Below are 20,335 nucleotides of genomic sequence, written 5' to 3'. Positions count from 1 at the left end.
AACAGGCTCGACTGAGGGGGCAACTGCCCATGTGGAACACCCCGACCTCCCTTGGACTTCCAGTCAGGGTTGCCATTCATACGATAATTATCGTACATGTACGATAATTTGGGCCTTTGTACAATGTACAATAGCACAAGGTGTTATACGCATTTGTACGATAATTCTGCTCCTCCCAGATAATTCAAAACTCTGCAAGTGTCCCTCCAGCAAGGTAGTTTGCATCAAATAATTTATTGAGTAATATTTCTTATACATATTTTGACTTACACTGGGTCTGACGGTCATAATGTGATGATGGGGGAGCATAACTCTGTTTCAAGTCCCTTCCGCCAGCAGTGTCCAGGCATTTTTGTCATGAAATGCATTTGTCATTCAGCACATCTCTGTGCAAGTGAGGCATGTACAGCGCTACCTAGACGTTGCGAAGATCTCCCAAGAGATATTTTCAATCATTTTAGATGTAGCAGCAAAAGGCAAAGCGAATTTGTACAATTTGTAGAATTCCAACTTCTTAACTTGAAACCTCATAAGCTGTTACATCCCTGTCAAACAAGGTGGCTTTCGTCAGTTACAATTGTCAGTTGTGTATTAGAGCAGTGGGATGCTCTTTTGTTGTATTTCAATGATATCTGGCTGTCAGAAAGAGTTTTATCTACTGAGCTTATATACAATAGCCTTCATAACCCATTCATCAAACTTTATCTTTTTCTGGAATGGGTATTACCCAAATTCACTCATTTCAATGCCCTTTTTCAGTCAGACAAAGTTGTAATAACTGTACTGCATGAAAAACTGATTTTGCTCTACAAGGAATTGCTTTTCTTATTTATGTAAAGAGAGTATGTTGCTAAAACTGATCTTAAGTTGTTGGATCCTTGTAGGCAAGATAAATACCTCACAGACTCAGAAATGTACCTTGGGATTGGAGTTCGAAGTGAACTTGATAAACTAGATTTAAAGGAAAGGAAGCCAGAGGTAGATGATTTTTATAAGCATTGCAAACAATTCTTGAAAGTAGCTACTTTGGAAATTAGAAAAAGGTATGACTTTGGAGACAAAGTAATTTCCTAACTAAATTGTCTAATTCCTGAGAATGCAATTTCCAATTCTTTTAGGGAAGTAACTCCTTCTTTGTATCCTCTCATTGCTGAAGTACCATTAATTGTGCCTCCTAATGATAAATCACTAATGCAAAACATAGATGATCAATGGAGGATTCTTCCAGCTTTAAAACTTCAATCAGTTTTGACAGCAGTGTGTCTGTTGACAAGTTTTGGTCAGATATTTTGAGAAGAGACAAAAATAACTTTCCTGATTTGGCAAAATTTGCTCTTGACATCCTCAGCTTACCCCATTCAAATGCCCAGTGAGAGAGGGGTTTCAGCAAACTAAATCTTTTCAAAACCAAAACCAGGAGTAGGTTGAACATAGACACAATTAACAGTGCTTTACTGACTTCTGATGGCACAAAGAGGCAGAATTCCTGCATTCAGTTCAAACCTTCAAAGGAGATGGTTGCTCAAATTAATAATTCACAAGTACTTATGAAAATGTGAAAGATGATAAGTTCGAAGACTAGTGATTTTTTGTTTTTTTGTTTTTTGCAGCTGAATTACTGTGTGTGTACTGCATGATTGAGTATTTTTGTCTTGTTCAGTGTTCATTTACTTAATATTTTCCTTCCCAGTGTGTGAAGACTGCATCAATGATTAAGTTCCTTTATTCTGTTCAATGTTCATGAACATTTTCCTTCCTGGTGTGTGAAGAATTAATATTTCCCTCCCTTTTTTTATTGCAATTTTTGTATCTTTTACCTTAAATTTTGGATAATTATATTGTCTTCAAGAACATTTTGTATTCAGGAGTGGAAATTAATTATATAATGTTTTGTTTTGAATAAATTAAGAAGATCCCATGAATGAATTACTGCTGTATTCCTTCTATTTTGCATAGGCTTCATCTTAAAGTATTTATTATTTTAATTACAAGAACTTTTCAGGTGCAGCTTTTATGCAATAAATTTATTGGGTATCATCATGACATGTCTTACTGGTATGTACAATAGTAAGTGCCTAAATTAGCACTAGAAAATGTTTTATACCTTTCTGCTGTATAACATATCAGTAGGGAAGCGTATGATAATTATATCATAAATACGATAATTCACACGATAATTCTATTAAAAAAACGATAGTTTTGAGGCCTGAGTATGATAATTCCACTAGAAAAATATGGCAATAGTGCTTCCAGTTTGCTTCCAGCCAAGAAACGTGGGGAGTTTGACAGGGACCTTCTGTTTAGGAGCATCATGGGACGAGTAGTCACCTCCTCCACTTCACTACACTTCACTATAACAAGGGTAACATCTGTTAACCAAGACACAAGACTGGCATGGGTATGGAAAGGGAAGCAAGGGAGCCAGGTGCATGAGCAAGTGGTAAGACGGCTAGTAAGAGAGAATTGGCGCCAGGGTGCTAGCGCTGGCACCAAGAGCATGAGGAGGGTGCTGGGGGCGAAATCAGTGCCAGCAAGCTAGAAGGTTCATAGCATAAGCTGGTTCTTGGCTGTTGAAGACGTCAACTTGTAGCCGTCACCAGAAACCCTAAATCTCTCCTTACTACTTTCTGCCTAACACTTTCAGTTCTGCAAAGGAAGTTGTAACAGTTATGTTAAACATTTAACTACAGGAGGCTTCCAGGAAGCATAGGTCTGGTAAATAAATCATACTATAATTGCAAAAGTTAGTCCTAATGAAATGGCAAAATACCCTTGAACTACTTTTAATGCAATTATCGGTGGCTTGCGCAAAGCATATGGCCGAAAAAAAATCATAAATTGTCAAAATTATGGCTAATGAAAGATAATTATGCAATGTAGTAACATCTGAAAATTACTTTAAGGCAAAACCATTATTGGCGTTTCGCCAGCAGCCTATGGTCGGTAAACAATTCCTGAATTGCAAAAGCTAATGCCTAATGAAAAGGCATGACATACACCGATTACTTTATAATGGAATGCCATAACATACAAGAATTACTTTTAAGGCAAAATTATTATCTACGGCTCACTCGTAGATTAAGGCCGTAAAACAATTCATTACTTGCAAAGGTTATGCCTAATGAAAAGCCTAACACAGACCAATTATTTTATAATGGAGTGTCTAGACCAATTACTGTACTTGATAATGGAGTGTTGTAACACTTGAGAATTACTTTTAAAAACAAAACTATTATAGCTGGAAAACAATTCATAAATTGCCAAAGTCATGGCTTAATGAAAATGCGTAACATACAATTTACTTTTATAATGGAATGTCGTAACATCCGAGAATTACTTTTAAGGCAAAACTATCATCAGTGCCATCAGAAGCTTAACCAGTAAACAAGCCATAAATGCAAATGGCGTCATTAACGGCGGCTCAATGATGACTGAATCAATGTACAGTAAAACAAAATACGAAAAAACTCATCCTGAAAGATTTCAGTTTGAAGGCTTCAATATACGCGTTCTGATGGTGGATTTAAAGAATCATAAACGTTAAATAACGAAAAAAGCTGCCGCCAGACCAGGTGTTGCCACCACTGACGGCAGGAAACGAAAGAGAATTTTTTGCTAGGTCGTTCCAATATTCTGTTCGTGGGACAGGCTGATCACCTACACAAACTATATTAAAGTGCTACCCGTAAAATTTTCAATCTAAGCTGTCGTTCAAGTGGAAACTATAGCTATGTAATTACTTAGTAAGTTACTTACAGAAAACAATGATATCCAGTACAGGATCTCTCGAGCTGGAGTTCAGTGAACCTTAAAAAGGCAAACCAAATCAAAGAATGGGCAGACTGAATAGGGTTTGGAAACCAAGTAGACTGAAACTGCATACAAAAGTAAAATAAGATGTCTTTTGCAATCTCTACTGCTTTATGTACATGAATCATATGTCAATGAAACTATATATCAAAGATTTTGCTGATTTGCAAATAAAGCTTTAAAAAGAATATTAGGTGTTAAATTCCAGGGAAGAATCAGAAATTATGCCAAAAGAGAACCAACTGAAGATCCATATGTAGAAAATGATGAAAAGAAGATGGACATGGTTTGGACATGTCCCATGAACACTTGGGAGAATAATATATGGTAATGTCAGCTGGGCTCCTATAGGCACCAGAAGAGTCGGAAGACCCTAATCTACTTAGATAAGAATTATGAGAAGGAAAGATGGAGATGAGTGGGGATTCGTGGAAGATGAAGCACAAGAAAGACACGAGTGGTAGAATTTCACAGAGGCCCTTTGAGTCGTGTAGCACTGAAGGCAATAAGGATGATGGTAAAGTAAATAAAGAGCAATGCCAGAACTAACTGACACAAACAAGTCACTTATCTCTGCTTTCTAACACTAACATGTACAGGGTTCTATGAATATAAAACAAGTCACCTTTACATCACACTCAGTTACTCTCTTCCCCAGATTCTGAATCAGAATATGCCCCTAAAAAGGAAAGCCCATTTAATGCCTTTGGTGCATCAACTCCACTGGGTGGTTTTGTAGTGGTGGCTTTACTTGATAAAAGAGTTGCAACAGATTTTGAGGAGAGAGTTGAACCTACCTGTGGCTCTGGTAAATCTGACGAATTGCTTTTTGCCAATTCCTTACTTTTGTCATCTTTTGTGATTTCAGAGTTAATCCCTGTATTTTCATTGCTCTTCTCACCTTTGCTGGAATTTTTATCACCCTTTACTTTAATCAATCCTGTAAGTTTTGACTTCATTGTATTCTTTCTGGGGACATCTATATGTTTGTCAGCTGGTGTTATCTGATGTGTCTTGGCAGTATTTTGAACTAATGGTTTAAATTTTTTTGAGGGTTGGCTTTCTAACAAATCCTCAGGTGCAACTTGCTTAACCATCTGTCCTTCTATCATTTTATAACCCAAGGCTTTCAATGCCTCCAATCTCTCAGCTTCTTCACGTTGTTCTTGTGTCATCTTTCTTTCCTCTTCATATTTTTCAGTAATCTTCGCTAAATCGATGCCAGCATGACGCTCATTCATGTCACGAAGATCCTCCAAAGACTCGAGAACTTCCATTTCATACTGGGATTGCTGTGTGCGATTTTCCAACAGTAACATTGGGTTGGACTCTATTTCTTCTTTGGCTTCTCTTTCTTCCCTAGCTGCCTGCTCTTCAGCCAATTTCAGTGCCTGAAAATTTCTGTGGGCACCTGCTTCAATGACATAATCGGTACTTTCTGGGTCTGTTCTGAAGGAAATCTCTGCCAGACAACCAGGGCATTTTATGTAAAACCTGTATATACGAACTCCTAGGTAAGTCATGTCTTCCACGTCTTCTTTCCGTGCATTGAATTTTTTTCCTTTGGCAATATATTCCCCACACGTATGACACTTGATATTACATGGAACCATCAAACGGACAGTAAATTGTCTGTTTCTTGGGCATCTTGCCCTGGGGATCTTTGAAGGGTCAAAATCAGGAGGATAATACTTGTTTAAAACTTTCCGTTCTGACATTTTGTACTACAGGGAAGAGACTCAACCCAAAACTGTAATCCTTTAACCTCCCGTCTTTCAAAAGCAACTAAAATTTCTGAGGAAATCCTAAACAACTGTCACAGTATTTTTACCCATACAGTTCACCATGTGATCTTCAATGACACACACCATCTGTAGTGGAGCTTGATTTTGTTCTTCAATACTTGATGTCTGTGATGCTTCTGAAGATTTCCTGTTTTGGCTCTTTATAGTTCCTAATGAAAAGAATGAAAAATCACAATAAATAAATGAAAATTCATGATAAATGTTTATATTTATAACAGGCTCTTCCACCACCATTGTAACAAGTATTAAATAGAATCTAAGTATATTTATTATAAACAACCCTTTGGGCCACTCTATGATAATTACTATTGTCAAATTAGTGGTCTGGCTAAACTATTTATCAATCCTAATAATAATGAGAATCCACCTTTATAGTCTGGCAGTACAAAAATACAGAATGTAGTTGTGATATTACAAAAATATATCCACCATATAATGATTTAGTTAATACCTTTAAAATATACTATGCATGTTCAGAGCATCCCATATACTTCTCAAAAAGGAATGTTCTAAATGTAAACAGGAGCTTGTACCATATGAAGAATTATGAAAATTACAAAAATAACAAATATGACATTTTTATAATAAAATAAAGTTTTATATGTACTTACCAAGTAATTACGTAGCTATAGTTTCTATTTTAAACAGCACCTTAAGAACTGAAAATTCATGGTAGTGCTCTTTTGTTTTGGTGCAGGTAAGTGCCCCGCCCACTTTCGGGGAAGAATAGGTACAACGTAGCTGAAGAGCTCTGTTCGTTTATGCTCTATGTCCATGTGCCCATGTGCGGGGGGCGGGACGGGCTCTGTTCATGTAATTACTTGGGAAGTACTGTATATATAAAAACCTATTTTATTATAAAAATGTCATTTTTATATATGAAACTTACCAAGCACTGTAATTACACAGCTGAATCCCACACTGATAGGAGGTGGGAAGAATGGACATGTACTACTCGAAAAACATTATAAAGGAATGCATTTGAAATAGAAAAAAAGGCTAGCATTGTGGTAATGCTTGTTGTAACCTTACCTAGGGAGAGAGCAAGAGCAGGAAGAAACTGCCTCTTGGTCGTTGCTCATCTTGACCCGTAGGGACATGACTGGTAGTGTCAGGATTGCCCCTACTTCAGTGGAAGCTTTGTGGTCAGGGAGTAGTTCTATGACTCAACAGAGCTCAAACAAAACGATTGCCCTTGCCCTGGGCGAAAAATAGACATCAGCTAGCACACGACCATAAAACTAAGTTACCTGTCCACCATTTGAAAAACATATAATATCTATCCATTAAAAACGAAGATCGGAGGGTATTCCAGGTATAGGCAGTCCCCGGTTATCTGCGGGGTTCCGTTTCTGAGGGTGTGATGATAACTGAAAATCGCCTCTAACCGAAAATTGGCGATTTTGGCATTTTTTCTGCGATTTTCAGGGTTATCGGCGCCAAAAAGCGCCGATTTTTGGTTATCAGCGCCAAAAAGCGCTGATTTTTGGTTATCAGCACCAAAAAGCGCTGAATTTTGGTTATCGGCGCCTCTGTTAGGTATGTATCGGCGCCGATAAGCGGAAATCTGCAATTTTCAGCACCGAAAATTACCGATTTTCGTCGCTAGACAAGCCCCATAAAACCGGATCGCTGTTAACCGAGCCCGCCGTTAACCGGGGTCTGCCTGTACTAAGTATCCCCAGCTTCCCAAAAACTCAACAACCCTGATCAAGGCTAGGAGATAGAGAAATAGAAGGATCACTCCTACCCTTCATTCCCTAGTGCCATGCCAGCCGCGGAGAACGGACCCAGCATGCTGTAGTCCTCGAACACAGTTTCGATGTCATATAAATAATGGTTGGTGAAGATTGAGCAACACTCCCAATAAGTCGACTGGATTATGGTAATTAGAGAGAGGTTGCGTTTAAAAGCCAACAAAGTGGCTACTGCCTGTACCTCATGTGCTTTTACCTTTAACAAAGGTAAATTATTCTCCTGAATTCCCAAGTGAGACTCTATAATAATGTCTCTCAAAAAGACAGAGATAGCATTCTTGGAGAGAGGATGTAAAGGGTTCTTGACAGAACACCAGAGGTTACTAGAATCCCCTCTGATATTCTTGGTTCTCTCGAGGTAGTACCTCAATACTCTAGGCACAATACTCTCTCTTGTTCCAAAGGTCCCACCAGTTCTGCAAGATTCTGGGCGGAAAAAGAACAAGGCCAGGGGTTAGATGGGTTCTCATTTTTGGCTAAGCAGCCTAAAATATATGAGCAAATAGCTGTCTCTTGCACAAAACCAACTTGTTTGTCCAGAGATTGCAACTTGCTGACCCTTTTTGCTGCTGCTAAAGAGATTAAGAAAAGTGTCTTTCTAGACAGACCCCTAAAGGAGGACGCATGCATAGGTTCAAAAGGAGGGCCTGACAACCAATGCAGGACCACATCTAGGTTCCAAGACACTGGCTGCTGAGACTTCCGTTTCCTGGTGTCAAAAGACTTGACTAAGCCTGAAATGTCCGGGTCTGAGGGAATGTTCACACCTAAATGCTTGAACACTGAGTTCAGAATGGATGTGTAACCCTTTATTGTAGCATCGATAGGCCTCTCGAAGATCTTAGGTAAAGTAAAAATTCCGCTGGATGGACTACAGAGTAAAGAAGAGATGTTACATTCTTTACCTCCTAAAAACTGCCGACTTAGCCTGTAAGGTGTCAAAGAAACGAGCAGGTAAAGGTTACTGCTGCTTTATTACAGATTCAGGCGACATATATTAAGGCCGACTGACGCCGGGCCGTGAGAGACAATGGAATTGACTGTGACCTGAGGTCAAACAATAAACAATAATATGCAGTGAACGAGTACAAATTACAATACAAAATATACAGAGCTACAATATAGATACAGTCTTGATGCCTGTGAATGAAGAAACATGTGATACACAATGTGTGACATTCAGTATAAATACCATAAAGTAAAAATGATTAAAATCGTGACCTGGCACGTTTTTAGGCGTGACTAATTGAGCTTGAAGAAAACGGGAAGTCACCAAAGAAAACAAGCTCAGCGGAGACTTAATTAATGGCGCCGCGAAACACTATCCTGGCGCCGAATTGGTGACTTTACAAATACTCCCAAGACGAGGGGCGCGTCTGATTAATCCCTGTACCTGGTGGGGCGCTGAAGGGTGCCGCGGCTCCTTGAAGATAACTGAGGGCCTCCCGCCTGTGAGGCTGCTGTTTGGGCGGTCCCTTCCTGGGGCGGCGCCTGCGCGGGGTGAGGCGTGCTGGAGTGCGTTTGGGCGGAAGGGGTGCTGCGTTGCTGCCGGGACTCTCCGACAGGAAGGCGGGCTTTAGCCGGTCTATGGAAACCCAGTCGTTCTTGCCTGGGAGTGCCAGCCGGAACGCCTTGCTGTTCCGCTCCAGCACGCGGAAGGGTCCCCTGTAGGGCTTAGTTAGTGGTGGACGGACGGCGTCGACTCTGACGAAGACGTGGGTGGCGGATGACAGCTGTGGCGGCACGAAGGTGGTTGCTCTGTCGATGTATGAGCGCCTGCAAGGGGCGAACTTGCCGGCCACGTCGCGGAGCCTCTGCAGAGATGGGGAGTGGCGATCATCCGTCACGAGCTCTCCGGCACCACGAGGGGTTCCCCATAGGTTTGTTCAGCTGCGGATGGGGTGCCGCTCGGCTCTGGGGCGGTCCTCAACCCGAGGAGGACCCACGGCAGCTGATGTTTCCAGTCCTCGGCGGTGCAGCGGGCCATGAGGATGACTTTGGGACCTGTGGAACTGTTCAACCAGGCCGTTGGCGCTGGGTTGTACGCTGTGGTGGTGTGGTGCGTGGTTCCCAGCAGTTGAGCCAGGGCAGACCACAGCTCGGAGAGGAAAGCGGGGCTCCTGTCGGTTGTGATGTGGTCCGGGCGCCGAAGCGGCTAACCCAACTGGAGAGCAGGGCCTCGGCGCACGCCGCTGGCGGTGGCTTCTTGCATGGGCGTGGCCGGGCCACCTCGTCGAACGGTCTACCACCGTGAGGAGGTATCTGGATCCGCCTGATGGGGAAGGGCCCGACGACGCCGATGTGGATGTGGCGGCGGCGCCCTGGCTGTGGGGAACTTTCGCCTACCCCGACTGCGTGTGACGACCCACCTTACTGGTCTGGCACTGCAGGCACTGTTTTGCCCAGGCTGTGGCGTCCTTTTGCACCCGTGCCAGACGAACTTTTTGAAAGCAGTTTGGCCGTGGTCCCTGCGGAGGGGTGAGAGGCCGTGAATGATGTCGAATACCTGGCGCGGCGTGAGGCTGGAACCAAGGCGGGGCTGGCCTGTGCTGATGTCACAGAGCAGGCTGGGGCCTCGGGGCGAGGGTCACGTCCCGCCACTTGAGGGATGTGATGGCGGTGCGGTATGCTGGGGTTTCTGGGTCAGCGGCCTGTTCTCTGGCAAGGTCCTGGTAATCTACACCAAGCTGCACTGCGTTCAACTCGACTCTGGAGAGGGCGTCTGCTACGGATTTTTCTTGCGGGAGGTACCTGACGGAACAGGTAAATTCGGCTATGGCTGAGAGGTGGCGCTGCTGTCTGGAAGACCATGCGTCCCCTGCTTCGTGAAGGCGTGAACCAGTGGCTGGTGGTCTGTGAAGACTGTGAAGGGCGTCCTCCAGGAGGAACTTGAAGTGCCGAACTGCGCGGTACATCGCGCCAGAGTTCCCTGTCGAAGGTGCTGTAGCGGGACTCTGCGGGACTGAACTTCTTGCTGAAGAAGGCGATGGGCTGGGGCGCCGTTGATGATTTGCTCCAGAACAGCACCGCAGGCAACGTTACTGGCGTCTGTCGTCAGCTGGAGGGGAGCCTTGGGATCCTGGTGTGCCAAGGCGGTTGCCTTGGTGAGGGCGCTTACGTCAGGGAAAAGGCCTGCTGCTGGCTGGGTCCCCAAGACAGGGACTTGGTTGACCTTTAGGACTTCCGTCAGGGGCCGTGGTGTGCGCGATCCCGGGATGAACCGCCTGTAGAAGTTTACCATCCCAAGGAACTCCTGGGCGGCCTTGATGGAGGTGGGTGTCGGGAACTTGGCTCACTGCCACTTTCGATGTAAGAGGGCGGGCGCCTGTCGGAGACACCTCGTGACCCAGGAATTCTGCTTTCTGGGCGCCGGCGGCACTTGTCAAAACGGACGACGAGGCCGTTTTCTTGGAGGCGCTGGAGGACTGCTTTGATGTGCCTCTGGTGTTCGCCAGACCTGGAAAATATGAGAATGTCGTCGATGAGCAGACGCAGAATTTTAGGTCCCCAGGATGCTGTCCATGAGCCGCTGGAAGGTGGCCCCGGCGTTCCTCAGCCCGAAGGTGGAGAAGGCGAACACATAGGACCCGAAGGGCGTGATGATGGCTGTCTTTGGTATGTCCTCTGGCGCAACAGGTACCTGGAAATAAGATTTAAGAAGGTCCAATTTAGTGAATATTTTGGCCCGTGAAAGGAGGCCGTGAGGTCTTGCATATTGGGCAGAGGGTAGTGGTCGGGCTCCGTTGCAATGTTGAGCCGCCTGTAGTCGCCGCAGGGTCTCCAGGAGCCGTCCGGTTTCTGCACCATGTGGAGGGGGAGGCCCATGGACTGGAGGCTTTCCTGCAGATGCCCATCCGTTCCATCTCCGCGAATGCTTTTTTCGCCTCCTGAAGGCGCTGAGGGGAAGCCTGCGGAACTGCATGTGTCGGGGCCCTTTAGTCACTATATGGTGGTATATGCCGTGCTTGGCTGGGGCCCCGGGACTTGGCGGCTCGGGCTTAAACACCTCAGGGAACTCCGACAGAAGGTGTGCATACTGGTGGGGGCGACGGCGCTGATGGTGGGTCTGGGTCCCGCCGTTAACGGAGAGACCGGCAGGAGTCGGTATCGAGGAGGCGCTTGCGCCCCACGTCGACTAGCAGGCCGAAGTGCGCCAGAAAATCGGCCCCAGGAGTGGGGTTCCTCGTCCGCGACGATGAAGTCCCAGGAGTAACTCTGGCCAAGGATGGAGATCGACAGGAGCCTGGTGCCGTGGGAGAGGATGGGGTTCGTTGGCGGCCGTCAGGAAGGCGGCGGGTCTGGTGTCTGGTTGCGGTCCTCTCTGGATGCTGGGAAGACCGACTTAAAGGCTCCTGTGTCGACCAGCATCATCCTGCCGGAGACGGTGTCGCGGACGTAAAAACCTACTGTTTTTGAGGCCCTGGGTTCTTCGGCTGCCATGGCGGCCTGTCCTGCTGGCGCGCCACCCCCGTTTTTTGAACGGTTGAACGAGCAGGGCGGCAGGCAGTTTCGGGCGTCCTTTCCGAACCACTTGTGGTAGCGACAGAAGCCGGGGACCACCGTCTGCTGTGGTTCGGTGGGCGTCTGTTGGCGATGGCGTTGACGGGCTGCTCACGTCCTCTTCAGGCTGGGCCAGAGCTGACCGGCTGTGTGGCCGGTTTTAGCCGCTGTGAAGCCTTGACGGAGTCTGTGAGGTGTTGTGCCGCCTCTATGAGGTCCTCGACAGGCATGGTGTAGGGGTGAGCGATCTGGTTGCGTACTTCCGGGAGGAGTTGGCGAAGGAAGATTTCCCGTATGAAGCTTATCTCCTGCCGCTTGTTTGTGCCACCCAAGACAGGTGTTGACAGGAGATCTCGACCATGCCCCAAGCGTCTCTTGGATTGAGGTCGTGGCGTGGATTATTGGCAAGGTCGATAGCACGGGCGGCCCGCTCGGCGATGGGCAGGAGCAAGCTTCGAGGAGGAACTTTTTGTGGTGCTGTATGTGAGGGTGAGTGTTTGGGTACCAGCGAGATGAGTTTGTTGTACACGTCCTCCGGAAGGGCGTTGAGCACTGTGTCGGCCTGTAGGATTTCGTCCGTGAGGTCCGCGATTCTGAAGTGGCTCTCCACCCTGCGCAGCCACCTCGATGGGTTCCCCTGCGTAAACGGCGGCAGCTTTACAGTGAGGGCGGCCCGCGATTGTGTTGCCCGGCCGTCGTGTGTTCGGGGCGCTGGTGTGGAGTTGCGGGAGGGCCTCGATGCGGGGGCGGGCGCGGCTGTGATGGGAGGTAGGTAAACCTCGGAGTCCGCGGGGTCCGCGTTTAACTGCATGAAGGAGGGGATATCCGCGTCCATGCTCGCTCCTTTGACCCCTTACTGGAGTGGGGTACTCGCGTCAGTACGCACTTTCGTGCGCCGTGTGGTTCCGCTAGTGACGCTGGTGGGGTACGCCGACGAGAGTCAGCACGCTCAAACGCTGGTTACAGCGCCGTGTTTAGGCCGCTAAGAGCGTTTTTGGAGAAATCCTGGAGCCAAGACTGAGTCGCCGTGTGAGTCCGCTAATGGCTCCGGGATACTCCGGGGGTCACCACTGTAAGGTGTCAAAGAAACGAGCAGGTAAAGGTTACTGCTGCTTTATTACAGATTCAGGCGGCTTATATTGCGGCCGACTGACGCCGGGCCGTGAGAGACAATGGAATTGACTGTGACCTGAGGTCGAAACAATAAACAATAATATGCAGTGAACGAGTACAAATTACAATACAAAATATACAGAGCTACAATATAGATACAGTCTTGATGCCTGTGAATGAAGAAACATGTGATACACAATGTGTGACATTCTGTATAAATACCATAAAGTAAAAATGATTAAAATGCGTGACCTGGCACGTTTTAGGCGTGACTAATTGAGCTTGAAGAAAACGGGAAGTCACCAAAGAAAACAAGCTCAGCGGAGACTTAATTAATGGCGCCGCCGAAACACTATCCTGGCGCCGAATTGGTGACTTTACAAGCCTGGTAGAGCCTTGAAGGAGACTCGCGTCTATATTTTGCGATAGCATTTGCAGCTTCGCTTGAAAATCGTTTCGCTATGACAAGCTTCCTGACAGTTTGAAGCCTGTCAGAGCGATGTAATGACACAAATTTTTGTAAAAAATTTTCAGGAATTTTTTATTTTTTGTATGATTTTTAATTTTTGTTGCTAATGTGTCACTATTTCTTTCCACTACATACTGTTATTCATTTCTTCCCCACAGATGTAGAAGCTTGCCATTCAGGTAAGCTTCTTAATGGTGAGCTTTGTAAGTGATTTTCCCAATTAATTTCTTGACTGAGAGCTTCCCAAGAGTAACCAATAATCTTTAACCGTAGAACGTATGAGAACAAATTAATGGTGCCCAAAACATTGTCCCATAATGAAGTGAATGAACCTTCACACAAACTTTAGATATGTTTATCTTACTATGAGATGCTTGTGAATAGACATTTTAGTGAAGACTGTAGCATTGATTGACTTAATTCTCATCGTTATATTTTGTACCCCTGGACCGCATTCGATTTCAGTAGTTTTGTCCTGGGAACAAATTTCAGTCAATAATGATGGAATATAGTTTCTGTTAGGCACATTGAGTTATTTTTTGTTCTGTGTAAAGTGTTACGATTCTCCAGACGATTAAAGTAAAACATTTTTCGAAATAGCATGTTTGTGGTGCCACAACATTGTCTATTTTGATTGAGTTTATCAAATGTTCTAGATAAATGCTCACTAACTTTTGTCTTTTGTATAATAAAGAACTTTCTTTTTACAGAAGGATTTCACTGGCATAATAATCCGCCCCTACATTAAAATAAGTTTTTTTTAGAGAAAATACATTTCTTTTCCACTTTAATATTCATGGCATAACTACCACAATAGCAAACCACATTTTACCCGAGATTAATGCAATTCTCTCCACCAAGACCGAACAAACCTTGTTTGTGAGCTTACTCAAAAATTCTAGAGGACTCTTGGACCAGCTTAATCCTGAATTAACCCAGAATATTGGGACTTTTCAAGCTGGTGCCCAGCATGCTGAAAAAGTGACGAGGATGCAGTGACCAGAAGAACCTGTAGGATCTAGGCAACAGCACCCCACGGCATCTCTGTTACAGCGAGAGTGGACAAACCCTGATGATATCTGTTGAAGCGAGGTTGTCAGAGCAGATCTTTCCTCTGTGGAAGGAGCCGCGGAAAGTCCGACAGAAGTTCCAGAAGGTCTGGAAACCACTCCTTTCCAGGCCAAAAAGGAACTCCTGGGATCACTGATGCGTGATGAGAAGTCTTGAATTTGTTGATCATGTCTCTTACTAGAATGAATGGAGGGAAGGCATACATTTCCAGGTGTGACTAATCCTGAAGCATCGCATCCGTTGCCCATGCCTGAGGGTCTGACGCCAGAGAGCAATACAGCGGGTGCTTAGAAGAAGACGATGGAAGCTTCCAGGAACTGGATAGGTGCTTTGGCGCCAAAAAATGGCGCTCTTCAACTGGGCGCTCAGGGGAAAAGTGTTCCAGACTGTCCCAGTAGCTACATGAAGGCTGGGGGCTATGCTCAGGTTCCTTGAACTGCTTACAGAGGAATGGAGAAGAGTGATCTGCAACTGCTATGCGCCTCTTTAAAGGCCGAGACACATCAGGAAAGCTCCACCGGCGCCTCCTGTCCTGACTGGAATCCGAAGCACTAGAGGACAACTAATGCACATCCTTTTGGATACCTTTCCAATGGCTGGGACCGGACAACAGGGCAACTACCCATGGGCAAACCCCACCGACCTCCCTTGGACTTTGAGTATGCCTCCTCCCAGGTTTAGGGGAGTCTGACAGGGACCTTCGTCTAGGAGTGTTGGCGAGACGAACAGCCACCTTCTCCACTGACAATGCACTTGCACCTTTCTCACTTACTTTGTCCATGAGTACCTTAATGAATGCCCCTAACTGGGCCACAGTATTTACAGTGAGACTGAATTTCTGGTCAAAATGGGCTTTGAGAATGGCAATGGGATTGGAGTCAGAAGCATGGGAGCCAGGTAAAGGGGTAGGTGGAACAGTCGGAGGACTGGTTATGGGAGAAAAGGTAGTTACAGAAGACAAAACAGGCAAATCAGCTACACCCAATTTAGGAGTACTTTAAGCTGGCTAAATTCCTAGCTTCGGCTCTCACAGCCGCCTTTCTTTTCTTGTCTCTCTTAAGCTGGTCTAAATAAGCTTTTAACAACTTCCATTTTCCACGGTCCCAGTCCCTGCATTCATCACAAGTCAAATCAATTGTGCAAATCTGTCCCCTACAAGTACTACCGATGGTATGTGACTTGTAAGAGCTTTTGTCAGGTTAGTCTTGCAGCCCTTGCTGCAAATACAAATACTAGATGAACTAGTCAGACATAGTCCATGAATAAATGTCTTAATCAGTGAAAAAATGTCCAAACAACCCTAAACTATCTATAAATAGTGCAAAGGGTACCAAAAGTATGAATACTTCACCAAAATGGAGATCAAATACAACCATCCGGCAACAAAAATCCAAAACAAGCTGCTCATACAACTGAAGTTCAGTCGTTAACCGGCAGAAACGAATTGAGCTCTTCAGCTGTGTTGTACCTATTCTTCCTTGAAAGTGGGCGGGGCTAGTCACCTACACTAAAACAATAGAAGCACTACCATGAATTTCAAAATTTAAGCTGCTGTGTGCCATGTAATTACTTGGTAAGTTACTTATATGAAAAGTAAATTCTATTTTTCTTACATACACAAACCACTGCCATGTCCAGTCCATGTATGCTCCTTTGGTAAGATCTTCTCTGACAACTGACTGGAATTAAATCCTACCAAAAGATGTCATGCACACAACTGCACATGCAAGCAGGGGATGTAATGACTCCCATAATCACCTACGCACCCTGGCAAATAGGTTAACAGACTGGTAGGGTCCTGGGTATGAGTGAGTCTCTGACCCAGGAAGAGGACTCTCCAAAGTAAGCAAAATATTTGGAGACTCATGAAATCTCCCTTAAAGTAATTCAAATGGGTAGGTAGCTAATTTCTGGCTAATACCAAGCAATAGGTTAAAAAAAAAAAAAACACTACTTCAAGGAGAGGGAGACACCTTGGGATCTAACCAAAGAATGGACGATCAAAATGTAGTCACCTGTATCTGGGCAAATATTTCAGCCTAGATTCTGATCTGAAAGGAGGAATTAGGGAAGATGGTGGGCCCAGTCACTTCACATTTACAGCCTCACACTTGCACTGAAACAAAGCACTTGGGGGTGATACTTTTCTTATGGAGCTGCCACCACGGTCCAAAGGAGAAGGTATCGAGGGAAGTGTGGGAGACAACTATCAGGTAGAATTAGGTAAAGGTTGTCTTTGATAGACACCAACCCTTATTACCTGATGCACCAACATGGTCTTACAAAAGGCTTGGGAAAACCCCATGCCCCTGACATTGTGGGTTTTCAGATAAGTAGGTAGACCAACATCCTTCTCTGAGTCATAAATTTGTTTGATCACTTTATGAAGACAGAAAGAAAGGGTGTTCCTGGACACCTCCCTCTGAGATTGCCTATACTATTGATAAGGCATCAACACTCTGGTATCAGAGAGGGGGCCTTTTTCTTAGCATCTAATGGCTTGCAATGATACACTCGTGGATTTGCAATGCCAACTGACAAGGGAAGATAAGCTCTCCTTTCCCATTTGTTGACATGCCACTATGGTCTAGTTGTCACTTAGTCAGCCATACTGAGAGACCTACCAACTGGTCCTGAAATGCTTGTTAAAAAATTTTGATGAGCATACCAGGTGTCTCTTTGACCACACTCCTGAAACACATGTACCATTCAGGTGTATACTCCAGCTCTCCTTCTATGAGGCTAAAAACAGAAGCATTTCCAAGGGAGGGAAGTTCAATGGAACATCCATTAAAAAGTTCCTGTCACCATTCCACCTAGCTAGGTCTTTCCTGAAATCCTGACTGCAAAGGTACAAGTTGAAAGGGAGATCAAAATGGGTTGACCAATGATGGCTCCGCCATACAGGGCATGCACTTCTTTATGGATGACGGGTGACTGAGAACCACCAACTAAAGCCAAGCTGGTTCCTCCTGCCTGGTCAGGAACTGCACCTTTACCTCCCTCAACTTGTTCACTTGAGAGTCTGAAGGGAAGGCTGTCACCAATACCGAGCCTGTGAGCAGGATCAGATGTTTTGTCTGTATTTGAAAACGAGATCTAATTTCTCCCAAATACTACAATCCCTAACTTGTGGAAAAAGGAAAGAAAGTGGTCTCTGCCCTGGAGAAGTGTGCCTCAGAAGATGCCAGGACTGACCAGTTGTCCAAGTAATGCAACAAGCATATATCCCTTAAGTGGGCTCAAGCCAAAACTAAGTTGAAAACCCATATGAACACACGTGAGGACGCTGCCAGTCCAAAACATAGAATCTTAAACTGGGATACAGTCCTCCTGCAGACAAAGTGGAGAACTTCCAAGATTCTTGAGGAATGGGTACCTGAAAGTACATATTCTTCAGATCTATTGAAAGCATGGACATGTCCTCTCTGATGGAATCTGGTACAGAATGCACCGTTTCCACCTTGAAACTAGTCTGGAGGACAGACTTGTTGAACAAAGAGAGATTGATTACTGGTCTTCAGCCACCAGTTGCTTTCTCTACCTGGAAAAAGTAAGTGTAAAACCACAGAGACTGGTGCTCTATGGCACCATTTTCCTTCACCGTTGCTGACAAGGTTAGAAACAGCAAATCTAGAGTATGAGTGAAACAGTGTTTGAGATAGAAGAGAATGACAACCCTTAAGTGGAATCCCATATCTGTCCCAAATGACTGATACTACTCAGGGCTCTTCCCCCAACTCTGCCAAACTGCTCAGTGGCAAGACATGTAACCCCCTACCCATGGCAGCGAAGGAAGGGATCACCATCCTCAGTAACACCCTCTGTTCTGGGAGAAGATTGGGTTCCTTGTATGGGTTTGGGAGGAGCAGGCTTCCTAACAACACCAGACACCAAGGGCTTAGCGGCACATGATGACTTGAGGGTAGACCACACACATTTTTTTTTTACTTACACAGCCCCTTAAGAACATGTATCTCAATTAACCTGCTACTAATTTGCCCTTCAAGCCCATATGGCAAAAATGAAAAGATCTTCATCATTCATTTGTTAAAAGTATTCAGGCAAGAATGGCACTGCTGAGTTATTGACTTTACTAAGCCTAGTAAATTACTATAAATTTTAGCCTATTTGAATCTGTGAATTACTTGAGCTTGGATTCATGCAGCCACATCCCTATGCTAGCATAATGAATTAAATGATAGACAGAACTAGGGCTCCTAGATCTATGTAAATTAATGCTTTCAAGACTAAGAAAACAACTTACAGGTTATCTAGTTTAAATAAGCATGAATTAGGCTAGTCCAGATAAGCATGAATCAAAATGTACAATTTACCTAAAAATAGTGTACCAGTGTTAAGAAATGAATGACCTTGGTGACCTTCGGCTGAATATCAATAGTATTTTAGTTCTGATTGCTGACAACGTATGTGACCTGGGCATACTACTAGGCCGCAACTTGTCTTGTAGTGCTCAAATAAAAAATGCATACAAATTACTGGCCATCACCTTAAATTTATTGCCTTTGTTAGCCTAAACAATATCTTGATGAGTGTTCTCTAAAAAAACCTATAAACAGAGTGAGCTATTGAAAGTCTATCTATCATAATCTTGCCAAAGATGCAACTTAGGAAGCTAAAAAAATACACTAAACAGAGCAGCAAGATTAATAAGGGGTGTTACACCATGACAAGATTACACATGCATTGTCAAAATTGCACTGGCTCCTTATCAAAGCTAGAATAATGTTTAGGGTAGTTTGCAGTTTACGTTGACGCCAAGTAACGCCGTTTGTCCCGTCCGCCAAGGAATCCGCCAGGGTAAGTAGTTCCACACAAAACGCCATGTTCTCTATCTTGCTGGGAGGGGGTCCAGGGGGGTGAAGCCCCCAGCTAGGTAAGGGCACACCGCACTAGGTTAGGTTAGGTTGGTTAGTTATGGTTTCGTCCTTTTAGTACTGATTTCGTATGTTGGTATTCCTCCGCGAATAGAAAACTGGCAGACGACACCAGCGTCAACGTAAACTGCAGGTGCTCCAATGTTTAAAATATATGTATTAACTCTCCAAGCTATCAAGACTCAGCACCCAAAATATCTAAATGACTTTCTTCATGTAATACAATACTGGCAATGGATGGAATCAACGCAAGAATGGCTACAGATTTTCTCAAGTTATTCAAGCCAAGATGCAACTCAAATGTAGCCTAGGCTTTTAGCTGCTTTCGTCACTCCAAGACTATAGGCGCCAATAAGCTACCACTTATTATTCAGGGGGCTGAAAATATCAAGTAGTTCAAGAAAAAATGAAAGGCCCTCATTTCAGAGTGCTAGCCTAGGCTATGATAGCCTAATGTAGATTGGACAATATGGTGTACTGTACGCCGTTTAATAAAACATAAAATCTTAGGATGTGTATGCATTATGTCTATGATGTAATGAGTTTGCGGATTTCGCAGGGAGCCTTCGGTGGGATAGGACCCTAGAAATAATAAAAAAAACAATAAAAAGCAAAGATAACATTCTACCCGTGAGCATAACCTTGTCAGAGAAAGGTGGCCATTAAGCTAATAAAAACCTAATTTTGTGATATATTGTAAGCCACAAAATTTGATACAGAGATTATTAGAAAAACATTTCCTCTTACACCGTCTATTCGATGGTGTCGTAATTGAAAGAATGTGCTGAAGGTGACACTCTCCTACAACCTCGGCACTTTTAAGTGTAAACAACATCCTCCTCGACATCACTGTTTACATGCGTTCGCATCCTTCGGTTTCTTGCGGAACTCTTCCATTCTTGTCGATATCCC

The 20,335-nt window shown here is 44.5% G+C and overlaps 1 protein-coding gene across 1 annotated transcript; it reads right to left on the bottom strand.

The window, feature by feature from the left end:
- Positions 1-3,734: 3,734 nt before the first annotated feature.
- LOC136825493 (splicing factor YJU2) lies at positions 3,735-20,330 on the bottom strand. Its single transcript, XM_067082045.1, has 2 exons — positions 20,171-20,330; positions 3,735-5,764 (listed from the first exon to the last, which is right to left on the bottom strand). Exon 2 carries the CDS (start codon positions 5,526-5,528, stop codon positions 4,449-4,451), a length of 1,080 nt encoding a protein of 359 aa, XP_066938146.1. The 5' UTR covers positions 5,529-5,764; positions 20,171-20,330; the 3' UTR covers positions 3,735-4,448.
- Positions 20,331-20,335: the final 5 nt, after the last annotated feature.

This window comes from Macrobrachium rosenbergii, chromosome 37 (assembly GCF_040412425.1).
Source record: "Macrobrachium rosenbergii isolate ZJJX-2024 chromosome 37, ASM4041242v1, whole genome shotgun sequence".
NCBI lineage: Eukaryota > Metazoa > Arthropoda > Malacostraca > Decapoda > Palaemonidae > Macrobrachium > Macrobrachium rosenbergii.
Note: the sequence above shows the minus strand (reverse complement) of the source record. Positions and strands in the feature narration are given on the sequence as shown.

Bases quoted from the DNA above. Each gene is read 5' to 3' on its own strand.
- LOC136825493 (XM_067082045.1), bottom strand. From the start codon at position 5,528: ATGTCAGAACGGAAAGTTTTAAACAAGTATTATCCTCCTGATTTTGAC.